Source organism: Lactuca serriola, chromosome 4 (assembly GCF_051521515.1).
Source record: "Lactuca serriola cultivar US96UC23 chromosome 4, Lser_US96UC23_V15, whole genome shotgun sequence".
NCBI classification, from domain to species: domain Eukaryota; kingdom Viridiplantae; phylum Streptophyta; class Magnoliopsida; order Asterales; family Asteraceae; genus Lactuca; species Lactuca serriola.
In genome coordinates this window covers 139,979,224-139,994,581 of record NC_136411.1, presented here as the reverse complement: position 1 = coordinate 139,994,581, position 15,358 = coordinate 139,979,224, and the positions used below count along the sequence as shown (strand labels likewise).

Here is a 15,358-nt window from a genome sequence, read left to right as displayed (position 1 = left end):
GTGAGGATGGATTTTCGAAAATTATAAATATTTCTTTGCTTATTCAAGTTGGGAGGTTGGTTTTGACATATTCTGAAGAGATTCTGTAACATCCATATTCTTGGGTATGTTATATTATTTATATATTTTGATTTAATCGAAGGGACTCGGCGAGTTGGTGGATTAACTCGTCGAGTAGGGGCGCGATTAGGTGACGTGTTTAAATGAATGGACTCGACGAGTCGAGCATTGGAATCGCCGATTCGGCGCTGTGGAGGAAAACCCTAATTGTCCAGGTTTGGGACCTATTTAAAGAGCCTTAGGGTCTTAAATTGCGGCTATCCTTACCCTGGAGAAACTCTAAATCATCCTTGAGAGCTTAGAGAGTAAAGAAGAGCCATCTTGAGCATTTTGGTGTGTCATTTCTAAAGAGAAGATGAGATTCTAGCAAGAGGGACCAGAAGGGGTTGATGTACTGAGGTTATTAAGCCTAGAGCTTCACTTTGAGGTAACAAATCAGACCATTTCTCCTGTTTGATGTTGATTTCATGAATCTAGGGTTTCATAACCATTCTCTTTAGAGGTTTATGGAATGTTTGAGATCCCAATGTGGAATAAGCCTTAGATCTGGACCATGGGAGGTCTAGAGAGTCCCTTATGTTCAGCTTTATGCAGTCACATAGAGAGTTTGAGCCTAGGTTTCCATTTAGATGGCTATTTCTTCATTTATGGCTCTAATCATGATGCATGGACGTAAAGTTTGGACCTTTATGTGATTTGTGGGTGCTAGAAGGATAGATTTACAAGTTGGTGAAGCAAATCTGACCTCAGAAGGTCAGATGAGTTTGGTCATGGAGGAGACTCGTCGAGTCCATAGGAGGAATCGACGAGTCGGATCGAGTTTACCCGAGTTTCGTGATCAGTGGAGACCTAACGAGTTGAGTGGGCGACTCAGTGAGTCGAGTGAGACCTTGTGAGGAATTTGATTACGCGTGTGGACTCGCCGATTCGTTGTCTGACTCGACGAGTCTGGTCAAAGTTGAACGGACTTTTAGAGTTTATTCAACCAGTGGACTATTGGGCCAGGGGAGGGGTAGAACGGTCTTTTACCCTTCTTGGAAGCATAGTACGAGACTTGTCTAGCCTTTGAGAGCCACTGCTGATTTAGAGTTATTTATTTATGTGATTAGGCGGCGGCTAGATCGGTATTTCGAGTTCGAGACTTTTCGAGAATTACCCGAGGTGAGTCTTCTCACTATACGTTACCTTGAGTGGTAGTTATGTGTGACCGGAGGGTCTTATGTGCTTACATTGAGTACTATGTTATATGTGATATGCTATGCATCATGTCTTTGTGATTTATGCTATGCGGAGTTTATAGACCAGGCCGAAGGGTCCAACGATATAGACCGGACCGGAGGGTCCAACGATACAGACCGGACCGGAGGGTCCAACGATACGGAACTGGAGGGTTCCGCTGAGACACACCGACCGGAGGGTCATATTGTAGCCTTGAGTGGCATATGTGTTGTATGTGGTATTTTGGGGAACTCACTAAGCTTCGTGCTTACCGTGTTATGTGTTATGTGTTTCAGGTTCTTCAGAATCGCGGGAAGGCGGCGGCTCGATTGTACACACACAAGAGAAAAGGGTGATGAATATAGATCCTGGAATTCCATAATGTTCTGAAAACCTTGATGATTTTTAAATAAAAAGTGTTTATATAGAACAATGTGCATTTTTATGAAATAAAAATGAATAAAATAAATTTAAAATTTTTCGGTGTTACAGATACTCGAGTTTGGAGATCAGAAACCTGCGAAAAACACCTTTGGAAGGAGAGATCGTTTGAAGAAAGAGAATTTGAAGATTAATTCATTACATTCGGTTTGCATTTATTTAATCATGTCAATTTCTTTTGAACTTATGTGTTTACTTTCAGCCATGAGTAGCTAATCTAGTTTACTTTCGTTTAGTTAAATGAAACCTTGAAACTATGAGTTAGTTTAGTATTTATTGGATTTTATAAAGTTGGTTTGGTTCTTGTGTTTGATTATCATTACCTAGCATGTTAAAGTTTGTATCTTTGTTGCTTAAATTCAAGTTTAGTGTAGCTTAGTGACCATTAAATTACATGTACTTGTTTACCTAGTAGTTTAGTGGCCATTAAATTGCTAGAGCTAGGAGTGACCACATATTAGATAAAGTAATAAAGGTAACAACTTTAACTGTGTTGGAGACTATAATTATGAACATAATTGTGTTTGATTAATTGTCTGTAGCATAGATAGTTATCTAGATCTATCTTACATAGCCCAATTATCATTAATAACTAATTATGTGTTTGCTTGTGTAGGACCATTCCATAGTAGTACATGTATTGGTGAAAATATTTGTAGATTGGACCAAGATTGCTAACTACATAATAATAGGTAACCAACTTTATTAATCCATAGTAACTAACCATAGGAAAAGGTGGATTCGAAACTAAACGAAAGTGTTTTTAATATATTTATTACAATTTTTTTTTTTTTGAGTTTTTAAGGTAATCTGAACTTGAAAACCAGATAAAAACCCTTTTTAATTATTACTTGCTTTTAGATTAATTTTTAGTAGTTATTTTAATATATTGAATCCGTTCCCTGTGTTCGATACCCAACTTACTTTACTATACTATAAAATGAATAGGTACACTGCCTATAGGTGCATTACTAGATAAGTAGTTAGGTTATAAATTTATAGCTAGATAGGTGATATCTTTTGCACACATCAACCATCCTGGGAAGGCTAATGTTGTGACTGGTGCCTTAAGTTGCAAGGTGATGAGTACACCTCTTGGGACTTATTTCTGAGATTCGTTATTGTTTTTCCACTTTTAGATTTGATCAAAGAGGCTCAAATGGAGGGTTTGAAGAGGGGAAATTGGAAGGCGGAGAAAATCAAGTGGCAGATCCAATTGTTTGTCAAGGATAGTCGAGGCTTGTTGATGTAGTGTGGGAGGGTTTGGGTTGCGACTACTGGTGAGGTGAGACAGACGATGTTGGAAGAGGTTCGTAAGTCGAAGTTTTTGATCCATCCAGGGGCTACAAAGAAGTATAGGGATCTGAAGTTGGGCTATTGGTGGCCCTGTATGAAGATAGAGACAGTTTGGTTTGTGGAGCGGTGCTTGACTTGCCGGAAGGTCAAGGCCGAACACCAAAGACCCCATGACAAAGTGCAGCTGCTACTCATTCCTATGTGGAAATGGGACAAGATCACTATGCACTTCATCACAAAGTTGTCGAGGATGGCACGTGGGGTTTGATTCTATATGGGTCATTGTCGATAGATTGGCCAAGATCACATATTTTATTCCGATTACCGAGAGTATATCAATCGATAAGTTGGTCAACTTTTACATTCAGGAGGTGGTGGTTTAACACAGAGTGCCTATTTTGGTAGTTTCAGATCGAGACGTTCATTTTACCTCCAGGTTTTAGAGGAAGTTTCATGAGGAGTTGGGTACTCAGCTGCAGTTTAGTACAACATACCACCCCCAAACCGGTGGGCAGAGTGAGGAGACCATTTAGACATTCAAATGTATGCTCAAGGTGTTTGTGCTTGATTTTGGCGGGAGTTGGGTTACTTATATGTTGGGTTTTAAGCATTATAACACTCATATGGTGCACACGCAACCCTAAATGCTTTGGATCTATGTTTTCTCTAATTATACATGCAATAAGATTTCCAAAGCATGAAACCTATAACTAGCATACAATATTGGTACATGAATAAAAAAATCAAGTTATAAGAATACCTAATAATATTATAAATGAGTTACATAATGTTATATAAATATAAACAAAACATCTAACTAAACCTAAAATTATAACTGTTTGAAATATCACTTTGATTCAAAAGCACGAAATGTATACAAACCGGATTTCACTAGAAAAAAAAGTTATGTAGTTTTGTATATTGAGTTGAATCGGTCCGAGTTAGAACAATTTGGACTGATAAATGAAGTTTTTTCCCTTCACCACATACATTTGAAACTCCCACGATTTTTCAAATTGTTTACAATGATATCATAAATAAGTTTATCCGATTCCAAAAAGAACATAATGTTATATAAATATTAAAAATTATCTACCTAAACATAAAATTATAATTGTTTGAAAAATTGATTTGATTCAAAAGCACAGAATATATACTCGGGTTATATTTTATAAATGAATTCATTTTACAATAAACTTTTGAATCAAGAAAATACATATAAAAAACTTTCTATATTAAGTATCTAACTGAGTTTATGATTTTAGAATTTAACAAAAAGTTATTCAATAAAAACTTAGTTTTTTTATAGCAACTTACGAGATTATAGAAAAATGGAACTACTAAACAATAAACATGAAATATGTACAAACCGGGTTTCACTGGAAAAAAAGTTATGTAGTTTGATATATTAAGTTGAATCGGCCCGATTTTGATCAATTTAAACCGATAAATAAAGAATTTTCCTTTTACCACATACATTTGAAACTCTCATGATTTTTCAAATTGTTTCATATGATATTATTATTAAGTTACATAATGTTATATAAATACTAAAAAACATCTACCTAAACATAAAATTATAATTGTTTGAAAAATCAATTTGATTCAAAAGCACGGAATATATACTCGGGTTATATTTTATAAATGAATTCATCTTATAATAAGTTTTTGAATCATGAAAATACATATAAACAAACTTTCTATATTAAGTACCTAACTGAATTTATGATTTTAGAATTTAACAAAAAATTATTCAATAAAAACTTATTTTTTTGGATGGTAACTTACGAGATTATAGAAAAATAGAACTATATAATATATCAAATTGATTTTTATAATTGTTGCTCTCCTTTCTTGAGGTTTAGGGTTCACGTCTCGTCAGAGACATAGATGGATTTAGGAGTAGTTTAGGTTTATATTGTATTTATCGTTCAAAAAATAGTATGATGAAAAGGCTTTTTTTTAATTTACGGCCTTTAAATAAACGAAATGAAGGAAAAAAGTATTTGTTTTATAGCTACAAAGTAACTGAAACATGGTTCTTTTTTTAAATCTAACCATATTTTTAAAAGATATTTTTTAAGGGACAACATTTTCGGATATTCGGTCTAATATCCAAATCCGTATCCGAAATTTCGGATATCCGAAATGTCGGATATGGATTCGGATATCAATATTCACTATCCAAAATTCGGATATCCAGTTTTGAACACCCCTAGGTTCACGTACTTCCAGTAAGAAAAGGAAGAGTCCGGCGTGATGGCACAGCATCCCCCCCCCCCCCCCCTTATGTTTACACGATTATGATTTCTTTTACTTTGACGTTTTGGATAGTTTGTATCTTGGATGTTTTCGAGACATGATGTATGGGACTGATGAATTTGAAAATGAAAATTTTATCATTGTTTTTGGGACGTTACACATTTTGCTCAAAATAAAGTCTCGATGGTTCATCTATAGTGTACATTTCCCTTTGGGTTCTGAATATGTTGGCATCTTCACCATGAGTTTTCTATTTTCTTTGTTTCTTAACTTTCGGTCCATTTTGAAACATACCCTCTTGTTCAAACTACCGGTGGGGTGTTACTATATATTTATTATTGTAATTATCGTTATTATTATTTTCCCCAAAGCCTGCTCCGTAAATTTCCTATATAATGTTAGATAATTGAGATAAAAGAGGACTTAAGCAAAATATTTGGTATAAATTGTTACATATGATCTCTATAAATGTCACTTCTCAAGTCAAAGTGTACAAACGACCGAAGGAGTATAACTGTATAAGTTGTGGTTTGTGCTTAAGAACCGGTATAATCTTTGAAGATGCGTGAAATGTACGTGTTATATGTTAGGCATCGTAAGAGCCATGTTGTAGAGTAATGAATGATTTTGAAATCCAATAACATATGTAATAGGTATTGAGTAAAAGAAATACTATGCTAAATAATAAAGTGATTTATTTTATTATAAATTTATAGCATATATCTTTAAATATGGCATTTTAGTATATGTTTTGCAAAATGAGAACTTAATAAAAATATTTTTTTATTTTATATATAATTTGCTCTTTAAAATAATAGAAACTAACAGAAATAAATTGTTCATTATATAAAAATTTATGCTATTATAGTATTATACTTTATTTATTATAAAATATTTAACGTTAAGCAAAATTTAAATGTATTAAACTCCAATAAGTAAACATACATGAAATCAATACAATTGGATGCTATATAATTTAATTTCTTAGAAACTAGTTGTGTAACTCGTAAGTTATACGGGTTGAATAAAACAAAAAAAAATAAATATGAAGGTTTAAACAAAAATTTATTTAAATTTGAAATTTGAAAATTAAAATTTGAATTTAAAAGGAAACATATTTAATAGTATATGAGTTGTAATATTATAATTTAATGGTTAGTTTTAAATAATACAATTATTAATTGAGGTGTAAATATGATGTGTTAATTAAAAAAAGATAAACAATGAGAAAATGATACATAGAAAAAACATTTATTCAAAAATACCAAAAAATGACATGTGTTCAAGTTAATGAGAAAATGACATATTGCAAAACTATTTTCATTTATTAGGAATGACTAACTAATATAATAAGTACAATGAAGTGATAGAGTCGAAAAACAAATAATTTAAAAAAACAAAGATAAAATTGGTTAAAATATCAAAGATAATTTATATTTATATTTTTTTAAATAAATAGATTTATTGACAAGGTGGTAACCTGGAGTACACAATCACAGGCATCATTGCACTCATATAAAATTGACATTTTATAAAATTAAAAAAATTAAAAAAAACACAAGATAATTTATAAATCTGGCTTTCAACATTAATACAAATTCAGTCGGATTGGATCAAAGTAAAATTAAATTCCAGTATATGATGATATTCATATGAATTCTTTAAAAAAAAAACAAATAACAAAATAAAAATGATGAAAAGGTAGCATATATATATATATATAGCCATGGGAACAGATTGAAATTCCATGAAGAACCTTGATGAATTGGTAGATGATCTAGATGTGTTTCACGAGTTCTTCAAATGTGTTCATGGCAGAAACCGGCAATCCAAGCAACACATTCACACTTTTCCTCTCTTCTCCATGAGATAAGAACAGAATTACTTCTTTCTCCGGCAATGCCACCGGACCTGACATCAGCGGCTCCCCCCACCCAAAATCGTTGGCGTGGAACGATAACTTTGACCATGTCGTAATCAACAGCGTCGACGACAGCGACGGCCGCGCTCGTGTAACCTCGAAATAATCAATCGCCGATCTCATGTAATCGTCTGTAACCATTTTCACCGAGTCGTGAACTAATTTCACGGTGAAAGACAGCGGATTTCCGACTTGTTCTCCCGCGGTGCATATAGAGTTGGTTAGAACGATGCCGTTGCCGCAGTATCCTTCCGGCAAATTCGGTTCGAATCTGGAGCGTCCGTCTACGGCGAAGAGGAGTTTCGTTTTCTGATCCGGCTTCATTTTCAGTGATTCGGTTCTGGCTTTCCAGACGAAAGCCGATAGAGCTTCAAAAGTGGTGCAGCTCTGTACGCCGCCGTCTGCGGTGGCTTTGATTTTGAGGTTTTTGAGGTCCTCCGGTGAGAAACAGAATGAGCGGTAGGAAATCTCTTCTTTGTAGAGATCGGCGGTGTTGGATATGTCTTCAATCTCTTCGAATTCATTGTGAGAAAACTCCACCACCGGAGGATTTCTGGCATTCAAAATTGTCCGATCGAGGAATGGCTTGACTTTTAGCGGTAAACCTCTTGCAGTTCGACTCCATGAGCTGACGAATTCCATGGCCGCAATTCCATCAAACAAATTATGGTTCATACCCAACCCTACCACAAACCCTCCACATTTGAATTTTGTCACCTACCAAATTTTTGAAAAGAAAAAAAAAGTTATATTGTTTATAAATTAAACTAAATAATAATAACCAAAATATTTCAAAAGTTTCAAAAAAATCATCATCGTTTTTTTCTATATATCTGACATTGTATCAGAGCAGTATTATGAAAGCGACTAACCTGAACAACAACAGGAGGAATATCAAGAATATTTTTAGCACCAGGGGTATCATAAACCAGCTTGCCAAGTGTAATCGGATCCGGCTTTGTATGATCACCAAGTTCTTTGATATCACAGTTAGCTTCAGCTTCAACAAACACAGCACCTTCATTAGTGCAATTCACGATGAGCTTTCCCTCAGAGCTGATAGTCAACCTTCCGGCTGCTGGATAATAATGGACAAGAACCTTAGACAGAGCATCCTTAATCACCTCAGCTGCCATTTCATTTCCTTTTTCCTCGGACTTGAAGCAATAAATTGTACGGACTATGACTGCGATATTTTGGTCCAAATTAGAGAGGAAATAAAGACCCCTTTCGGTTTCCTCTGAGGGTTTAACAAGTGTCGGCTCTCCTATCCGTGTAACAGACAGTTCGACTTCTTGGTTGTTGTCGAAGGTTCCATGACTTCCCATTTTTAGCAGACTTATTAACCTGTAACTAAACCATCAAAAGAAAAGGATTTCAATAAACCGGATTATATATATAAAATATGAAGTGAAGATAAGTGTGAGTTTAAACATGCATATGATCATACACCAACATGCTTGTTTCATGAATATACCTCAAATGATGCCTTCACTTTGAGATATGAAAGTGGAAAACAAAATTTGTGATACAATTGGGAAGAAGTTATGGGTATTATATAGAGTTGAAAGAGAGAAATGGGAAGATGAACAACACGACATTTTTGGTTAACAACAAAATAGAAAGTGACGTGTGGTCATATATTTGGGGGTTTTCTTTCATTATTAGTTTGCCTTACACATTATAATTAGAGAGGGTGGAGAAGACTTTAAATATTGCAACAATTGTCTTGAATACAGATAGGAGTTGTTACAAAAAAAAAAACACACAATAAAAAAAATGTTACAATATCATAAATTTGATAGATTCACGTAAAGTTAATTAGGTTTTTATTTGTTTTGAACGGCTGAAATTTTACATAAAGTTGATTATTTGATTGTACTATGTAGTTGTATAAAGGATTAGTTATAGTCTAATTTTTCACGTGGTAATATGTGAAGGAACTATCTATTCAAATAAAATATATATTTTTAATTGGCAAATTAAAAGACTACGAAATTCGAAAATTGGTTACTTTTGAACTCCGCATTCCGCAATGAGTTTCAAACTCAATTATTATGATTTTCCTCTTTAAAATTTGTTTTTTTTCATAAATGTTTTAATCAATTTCGAAACTATCTATCATGTTTATAGTTTAGAATTGTGTTCACTGGTATACTCTAGAAATGTAAAGGTCAGTCCTGAAGAATTAAATATCCTCAAATGTCGAGGACATAGTCTAGAAATGTAAAAGTCAGTCCTGAAGAATTAAATATTCTCAAATGTCGAGGACGAACGGAAGAAAAAGACTTTATATTATAAATTTTTTATTTTTAAATAATATAGATATAATATATAATTTTAAAAATTTGGGTCATGTGTTCATTGATAACATGAAGGATTGTTTCCGAATATTTGGCACTAATGATGAAAGATTTAATCATTTTGTTTATAAGCGGGATAAAAAAACAGTGTATACAAACAAAAAACGCATTCGAAACTCACCAACAAGTTCAAAACTCTACATTTTACCATTTTTATCTTTTAAGTTTTGTGAATAAATGTTAAATTCATTTATTCTCCTAATGAAAAGATATTTGAAAACATTTAGTAGCTAACAATTATATATAATTGGTCGTTGAAAAACATTTTATAAGATTCATTTTATGTGTAAACATTGTTAAAAAAAAATATAATTGTGATATTTTAATTGTATTTGGTGTAGGGGAGGGTGTAGTTGGTAGGGTTGGCCTCCAAGATTATATTTGCTTCGCTAACTCTCTTACCCTCCAACACCATGCACGTTGAATCTTCAACAAGACTTGAGCACTGTTTTCCTTTCTTAAAACTAATATTTATTCATCAAAACATAATTAATTTTTCTAATAACTTTTCAGTTTTTCGCTTTTTAAGCAACCAATTTTTCCGTTTTTAGACAGCTAATTACAATTTAAAGATAATTAACATTTAATAACCAATGTAAACTTACTCATTTCTTAGCATTCAAGGGATACTAATTAGAAAAATCAACCACTAAAACAGTGATCATTTGCTAAATCATTAAATTTGATTCTCAACCATGCAAATACAGATAAAATTTTTGCTAATTTTTCATAAAGGTAATTTAAAAGGCACATAAAACTATTAAAATGGAAATAATCAATTGACGCAATTATAAACATCAACCACTAAAACAGTGCTTAATTTCGGATATAATTTTGGTGCACATGCATCAATAAAAAGTCATATACTCCAATTAAAACTAATAATCCAGTCAATAAAAAAAGTAGAGAAAAATTTATATCATCAAAAACCTAATAAATAATTTTTTTTAAAAAAATAACTTCAAACGAACCAACAGAACAGACTCTAATGGTCTATGGTACAAATAACGAAAAAAAAAAAAAAAAAAAGTCAAAAGTTAAAAACAACATTATGAATCACTATCCTTGTTATCATCCTCGTCAGCATCATCCTTGTCCTTGTTGTCATCCTCGTCATCATTGTTCTCCTTGTTGTCATCCACGTCATCACTACTATCAGCCTTTGCCAGCTCAGCTTCTTCTTTTTCTTCTTCATCATCAGACATGTTGTTTATGACATCAGTGATTATGGCCTTCACTTCAGCCTTTCTGCTCAATAAATCCTGACCAAAATGCGTACCTAAAACAACAAATTAGAGTAAATTACACGAATGGTCTCTATGGTTTGAGGTAATTTGCACACTTGGTCCCTAACTTATTTTTTAACTCTCCCTACTTATATGTTTTTGTTACACGATTGATCACTACTTTTAGATAAGACAGAGACCAACCGCTCAACAAAAACAAAAACAAAAAGCAAGGACCTTTGAAGTTAAAAAAACAAGTTAGGGACCAAATGCGTAAATTACCCTAAACCATAAGGACAAAAAAAGTTCATGAGATTTTTCAAAATTAAACAATCTAGAGAGAGAGAAATTTAACATACCAAGTTGTTTGATAATGTCTGATAAAGTTGCCTGAATTACAAAAGAAAAATCTACATTAGTGGCATAATCGTAAGTTGTGTAACAAGAAAAAAAAAAGTGTTTTTAATAATTTGATTAACTTACAGTGTTGAAATCAACTTCCTTCAAGATTTTAGTTACAACAGCATGCATTTCTTCATTAGTTGGTTCTGTTTTTGCTTTTTTATTAGTTTTTCCTTTTCCTGATAAAAATAAATTATTTATTAAAAAACAGATAATTAATTTATGAAGAAAAAAATAACAATCATATATGCTTTTACCTTTTACAGTGTCTGACTTTTTGACTTTCTTTTCTTCTTTGGGACTCTTCTTTGATTTAGAAGAGGAAACAGACACAGGTGTCTTTTTACTGGATTTAGTTTCTTTTTTAACAGGTTTTGATTTTTCTCCACTTTTTTTTGAAGAGCTTTTTTCACTTGTGACTTGTTTTTCTTCTTCTTCCTCTTCTTCTTTCTCTTCATTATCATTGTCTTTCTTTGACTTTTCTTCTTGGTCAACGCTTTCAACTTTCTTCTCATCTTCCTCATTGGATTCGTCTTCTTCACTCTCTGAAACTTCATCTTCTTCTTCTTCTTCTTCTTCATTGTCTTCTTCTTCCTGTTTCTTTGAAGCACGTTTGCGTTTTTCTCCAGATTTTTTCTGAAAAAAAATAAATTTTTAATAAGAAAATAAGAATCTTTCTTATTTTCCAATTGCACTTTGTTTTTTTTTCCAATCAAAACAAAAAAAGTTTCATACATTTTTCCAAATTAACAATGTAAAAATTGAATAAAAAGACAAACCATTGTTGGGGTTTTGCTCTTTCTTGCCTTTGATTTTTGCTTTTTACTTTTACGTTTCTGAAAATTAAATAAAAAAATAAAAGTTTAGATTAACATTGTCATTGTCACAATATATTAAATCCAACCATTTCTATTTTGTTAGTTAAAAAAAAAAAACCTCTTCTTTTTCAGAAAGGAGAACTTCAGTTGTAGCATGTGGAGATTGAAGAAACTCTAACAATTTTAATGCAACTTCATCCTGAAAATATACAAACATTGAAGATATAAAATTCAAAACATTTTATGGTTTTTATATTTACTGATATGAAATTATGATTAAATGGATGATGATTTTACCTTTTTGGTGGTTTTGTTAACTTGAAGATTTAGAATATCACAAAAGTCAAACAGCTTTTCTTTAACACATTTTTCAAGCTTCTCCTTCACTTTTAACCTCTGTTTTTCCTGCTGTTTATATAAATCAACAACACATGAAACCTTTTATGAATTCAACAAAGGGATATTCAAGTAATAAATATTACATAAAGATTCAGCTTATACCTCATCATCAGCCCATACAAAGCCAGAAAACATGCCAATGTTCTTCTTCAAAACTTTAGGCTGAAAAAATATGCATCATAATCAACAAATCAGAAGCCACAAAAACTTAGCTTTCATAGATATGAAAAAGAAAGATAAATAGATTGCTAAATCTGTTGATTTTTCACCTTTGTTCGTTTTCCAAAAAGGATGCCATGCAGTGAATGCAAGTTATCATCAACTTTCCTCTTAGACAGCTTGTAAGCCACTGAGACATAATATACATTGAGATTTGCATAAACAACATAAAGATATATAAATATGATTAAAGTCCATATTAGATAAACAGGGTTCAATTGTAATCCTCGTAAACCCTAAACCTCAGTGAAAATACACTTCTGAAGTGTGTGTGTGTGTGTGTGTGTGTGTGTGTTCTTCATGGCTTATCATGCTAGTAAAGACAAAGATCATAAAGTGACATGAGACAATATGATAAAAAGAAAGATAATTATAGACCAATATCATGTGTAATACATCTACACAGAGCTATAATCAATTATAAAGGTAAGGACATGTTAGAATCAGGTACCCAAAACTAGATACTAATAGTTATTGAGAAACAATCAGGTACTGTTATTATAGTTTTTTCCTATGAATGATTAAAGAGCTTTGAGGGTTTATTCTTTTTGATAATTTTTCAAATCCAGCTTTAGAAGTGAGCATAAATCAAGCTCAGAGATAATCATGATACGTACCGTTTGGAATGTCTTTGAGCTGAGTTCCAGGGCCCTGTATCCATTCGTACGAACGCGAGTAAGAAAACTTACACAATTTCTAATCAGAACAACAATGAAAGAAAAAAGGGGATTTCAATCGTAACATACCTGTTGTATGGAGATCGGTTTGCTAGCAGAAAGATTGCCGATGGCCGTATAACGTTCGACGGTCTTCCTTTCCCTGGTTGGCCTCTCAGTCGGTGTAGCAGGTGATTTAGAACTCGAATCGACCTTCGTTTTCTTCGAGCTGCCTTCGGCTTTTTTCGCGCTATCTTCTTCTTCATCATCTTCGCTCTCTTCGTCTTTAGCTTCTTCATCCTCGCTCTCTTCGTCTTTTTCTTTAGTCGCTTGTTCTTCTTCGCCTTCCTTTTCGGATTCCTCCTTGTCCTTCATTTCGACGTCGGGGACGTCTTCTCGTTTTTCACTCTCTAGGGTTTCCATATCGGAAGCCATTAAAACCCACAAAAGTCAACAACTCAAAACCTGTGTAAGTGTAGATTTGTGTTGGAATTCAGACGCTGTTTGTGTATGTATAAAGAATCACGAGTACAGATCCAGAAACACCCGAAAACCCTATAAGGTGGAAGGAAAGATCCCGCCGAAATTAGTTAAAAGATTTGGGCTCTTGAGTGAATTGTACAAGCTGCAGTAGATGAACACAGGGTAAAGAAAGGAGTGAGCTTTGTTGCTACTGCAATTGAATCTGAGAAAGAGTTGTAGAAATCTCGTAAATGGGTTTTGGGGGCAAGAAATTGGGGGTAAAAGGCGCGCTTGGTTGAATTTTGGGGGAGATTTTGAGGGTTTTGAATTTCGTGCCAAATATGTTAGCGGGCATCTCCCTGCCTCTTCCCGGTTGAATGAAATTTTTGCATCTTTTGCTTTTTCTTTTTAATTCAAGAATCAAGATCTCATCCCAATTCCAAAACCCCAAAACCTTGGATCAATATTTACTAGATTTCTTATTTCTTTATTAATTGTTTTTTTTTTAATTTTGATAGCAAAATTTTAAGAAATAGTCGAATAACAGTATAATTTTTAACTTTTCCTATCATATTAGTATTTTTTTCATTGTAATATCATGTTTTTCAGTATTTATTGTTAAAGTATTATATTTTTTCAAAAATATCTATTAAATGTGATAGGTAATTACCATTGTCGTCCTTTTCACATATCAATTTTTTATGGATAAAATATTTGACAAAATAAATGATGGATAAAAAAATGTTACATATAACTCCATTTATATTTACCGAATAAAATGTATGTATGATTAGGTAATTGATTAGGGTTTTTTTTAAGAAAAATGTTTAATATTTTGCCAAGTTTACAAAATACTTTAAAATTAATATTTCATTTTAAAAAAATTAAAGCATATAAAAGGTTGTATTTTAAACATTTTCTCTCACAGATTAATTTGAGGTTATTTCGTAAAATAATATATATATATATATATATATATATATATATATATATATATATATATATATAGTTACGTTAATATATAAACCTTGTTTATTGTGTGAACGTATGGTTATTTTTTGACCAATCGTTTGATAGGTTTATATATAAACCTTGTTTATGATTTTGTATCTTTCTTCCAATATTTACGGTTTTGTGTGATTTTGGACTTTTCTTTCAATATATGTAATGTTTATCTTATATACAATAAATTATGTAAGTGGTTCTATCCTTTCTACTTATTCATTTTTCTTGAATTCACTTCTTCTTGCATTAATGAACATTTTCTTTATTGGTTGTGTTTTTATGCATCTTGTTGCCTTATTTTGTATATTGTTGCATTACTTTCATATTATACATGTGTTCTCTATTCGTCCTAGTGTTGTGTATACCTTGACCTCTCATTTAATTCTTACAATTTATACAACTTTGAAGCAAATTTATGGGAAGACGATGATACATTTATCTGCATTTTGAGAATTTTAATAAATGATGACATACTATAGCATTCTTTAAGAATACATTGCTTGTTTAAGAATACATACTACAATATTCTTTAAAAATACATTGCTTGTTTAAGAATACATACTACAATATTCTTTCATAAGGTTTTTTCAATATTTTTTTGGAATGCTAT

At 32.3% G+C, this 15,358-nt stretch overlaps 2 protein-coding genes across 4 annotated transcripts; both read right to left on the bottom strand.

Moving 5' to 3' along the window:
- Window positions 1-6,823: 6,823 nt before the first annotated feature.
- Window positions 6,824-8,868, bottom strand: LOC145102638 (omega-hydroxypalmitate O-feruloyl transferase-like). 2 transcript variants are annotated; one of them, XM_079040088.1, is made up of 3 exons: window positions 8,676-8,868; window positions 8,071-8,545; window positions 6,824-7,915 (listed from the first exon to the last, which is right to left on the bottom strand). In XM_079040088.1, exons 2-3 carry the CDS (start codon window positions 8,524-8,526, stop codon window positions 7,055-7,057), a joined length of 1,317 nt encoding a protein of 438 aa, XP_078896214.1. In that variant the 5' UTR covers window positions 8,527-8,545; window positions 8,676-8,868; the 3' UTR covers window positions 6,824-7,054. The 2 variants fall into 2 exon arrangements, with proteins under 2 accessions (XP_078896214.1, XP_078896213.1); XM_079040087.1 differs by having other exon boundaries at window positions 8,071-8,551; window positions 8,676-8,867.
- Window positions 8,869-10,411: 1,543 nt separating this feature from the next.
- On the bottom strand, window positions 10,412-14,160 carry LOC145102637 (DEK domain-containing chromatin-associated protein 1-like). 2 transcript variants are annotated; one of them, XM_079040086.1, is made up of 11 exons: window positions 13,372-14,160; window positions 13,243-13,276; window positions 12,676-12,755; window positions 12,509-12,568; window positions 12,305-12,412; window positions 12,126-12,206; window positions 11,969-12,025; window positions 11,447-11,825; window positions 11,271-11,368; window positions 11,147-11,177; window positions 10,412-10,840 (listed from the first exon to the last, which is right to left on the bottom strand). In XM_079040086.1, the coding sequence occupies exons 1-11, from the start codon at window positions 13,714-13,716 to the stop codon at window positions 10,611-10,613; spliced, it is 1,503 nt and encodes a 500-aa protein (XP_078896212.1). In that variant the 5' UTR covers window positions 13,717-14,160; the 3' UTR covers window positions 10,412-10,610. The 2 variants fall into 2 exon arrangements, with proteins under 2 accessions (XP_078896212.1, XP_078896211.1); XM_079040085.1 differs by having other exon boundaries at window positions 12,305-12,415; window positions 13,372-14,159.
- Between the last annotated feature and the right edge of the window lie 1,198 nt (window positions 14,161-15,358).

Bases quoted from the DNA above. Each gene is read 5' to 3' on its own strand.
- LOC145102638 (XM_079040088.1), bottom strand. From the start codon at position 8,526: ATGGGAAGTCATGGAACCTTCGACAACAACCAAGAAGTCGAACTGTCT. The intron at 7,916-8,070 runs GTTAGTCGCTTT...AAAATTTGGTAG, and splicing joins TTCCTCCTGTTGTTGTTCAG to GTGACAAAATTCAAATGTGG.
- LOC145102637 (XM_079040085.1), bottom strand. From the start codon at position 13,716: ATGGCTTCCGATATGGAAACCCTAGAGAGTGAAAAACGAGAAGACGTC. The intron at 12,756-13,242 runs GTACGTATCATG...ATTATGTCTCAG, and splicing joins GCTCAAAGACATTCCAAACG to TGGCTTACAAGCTGTCTAAG. The intron at 11,826-11,968 runs GTTTGTCTTTTT...ATTTTTTTTCAG, and splicing joins AGAGCAAAACCCCAACAATG to AAAAAATCTGGAGAAAAACG.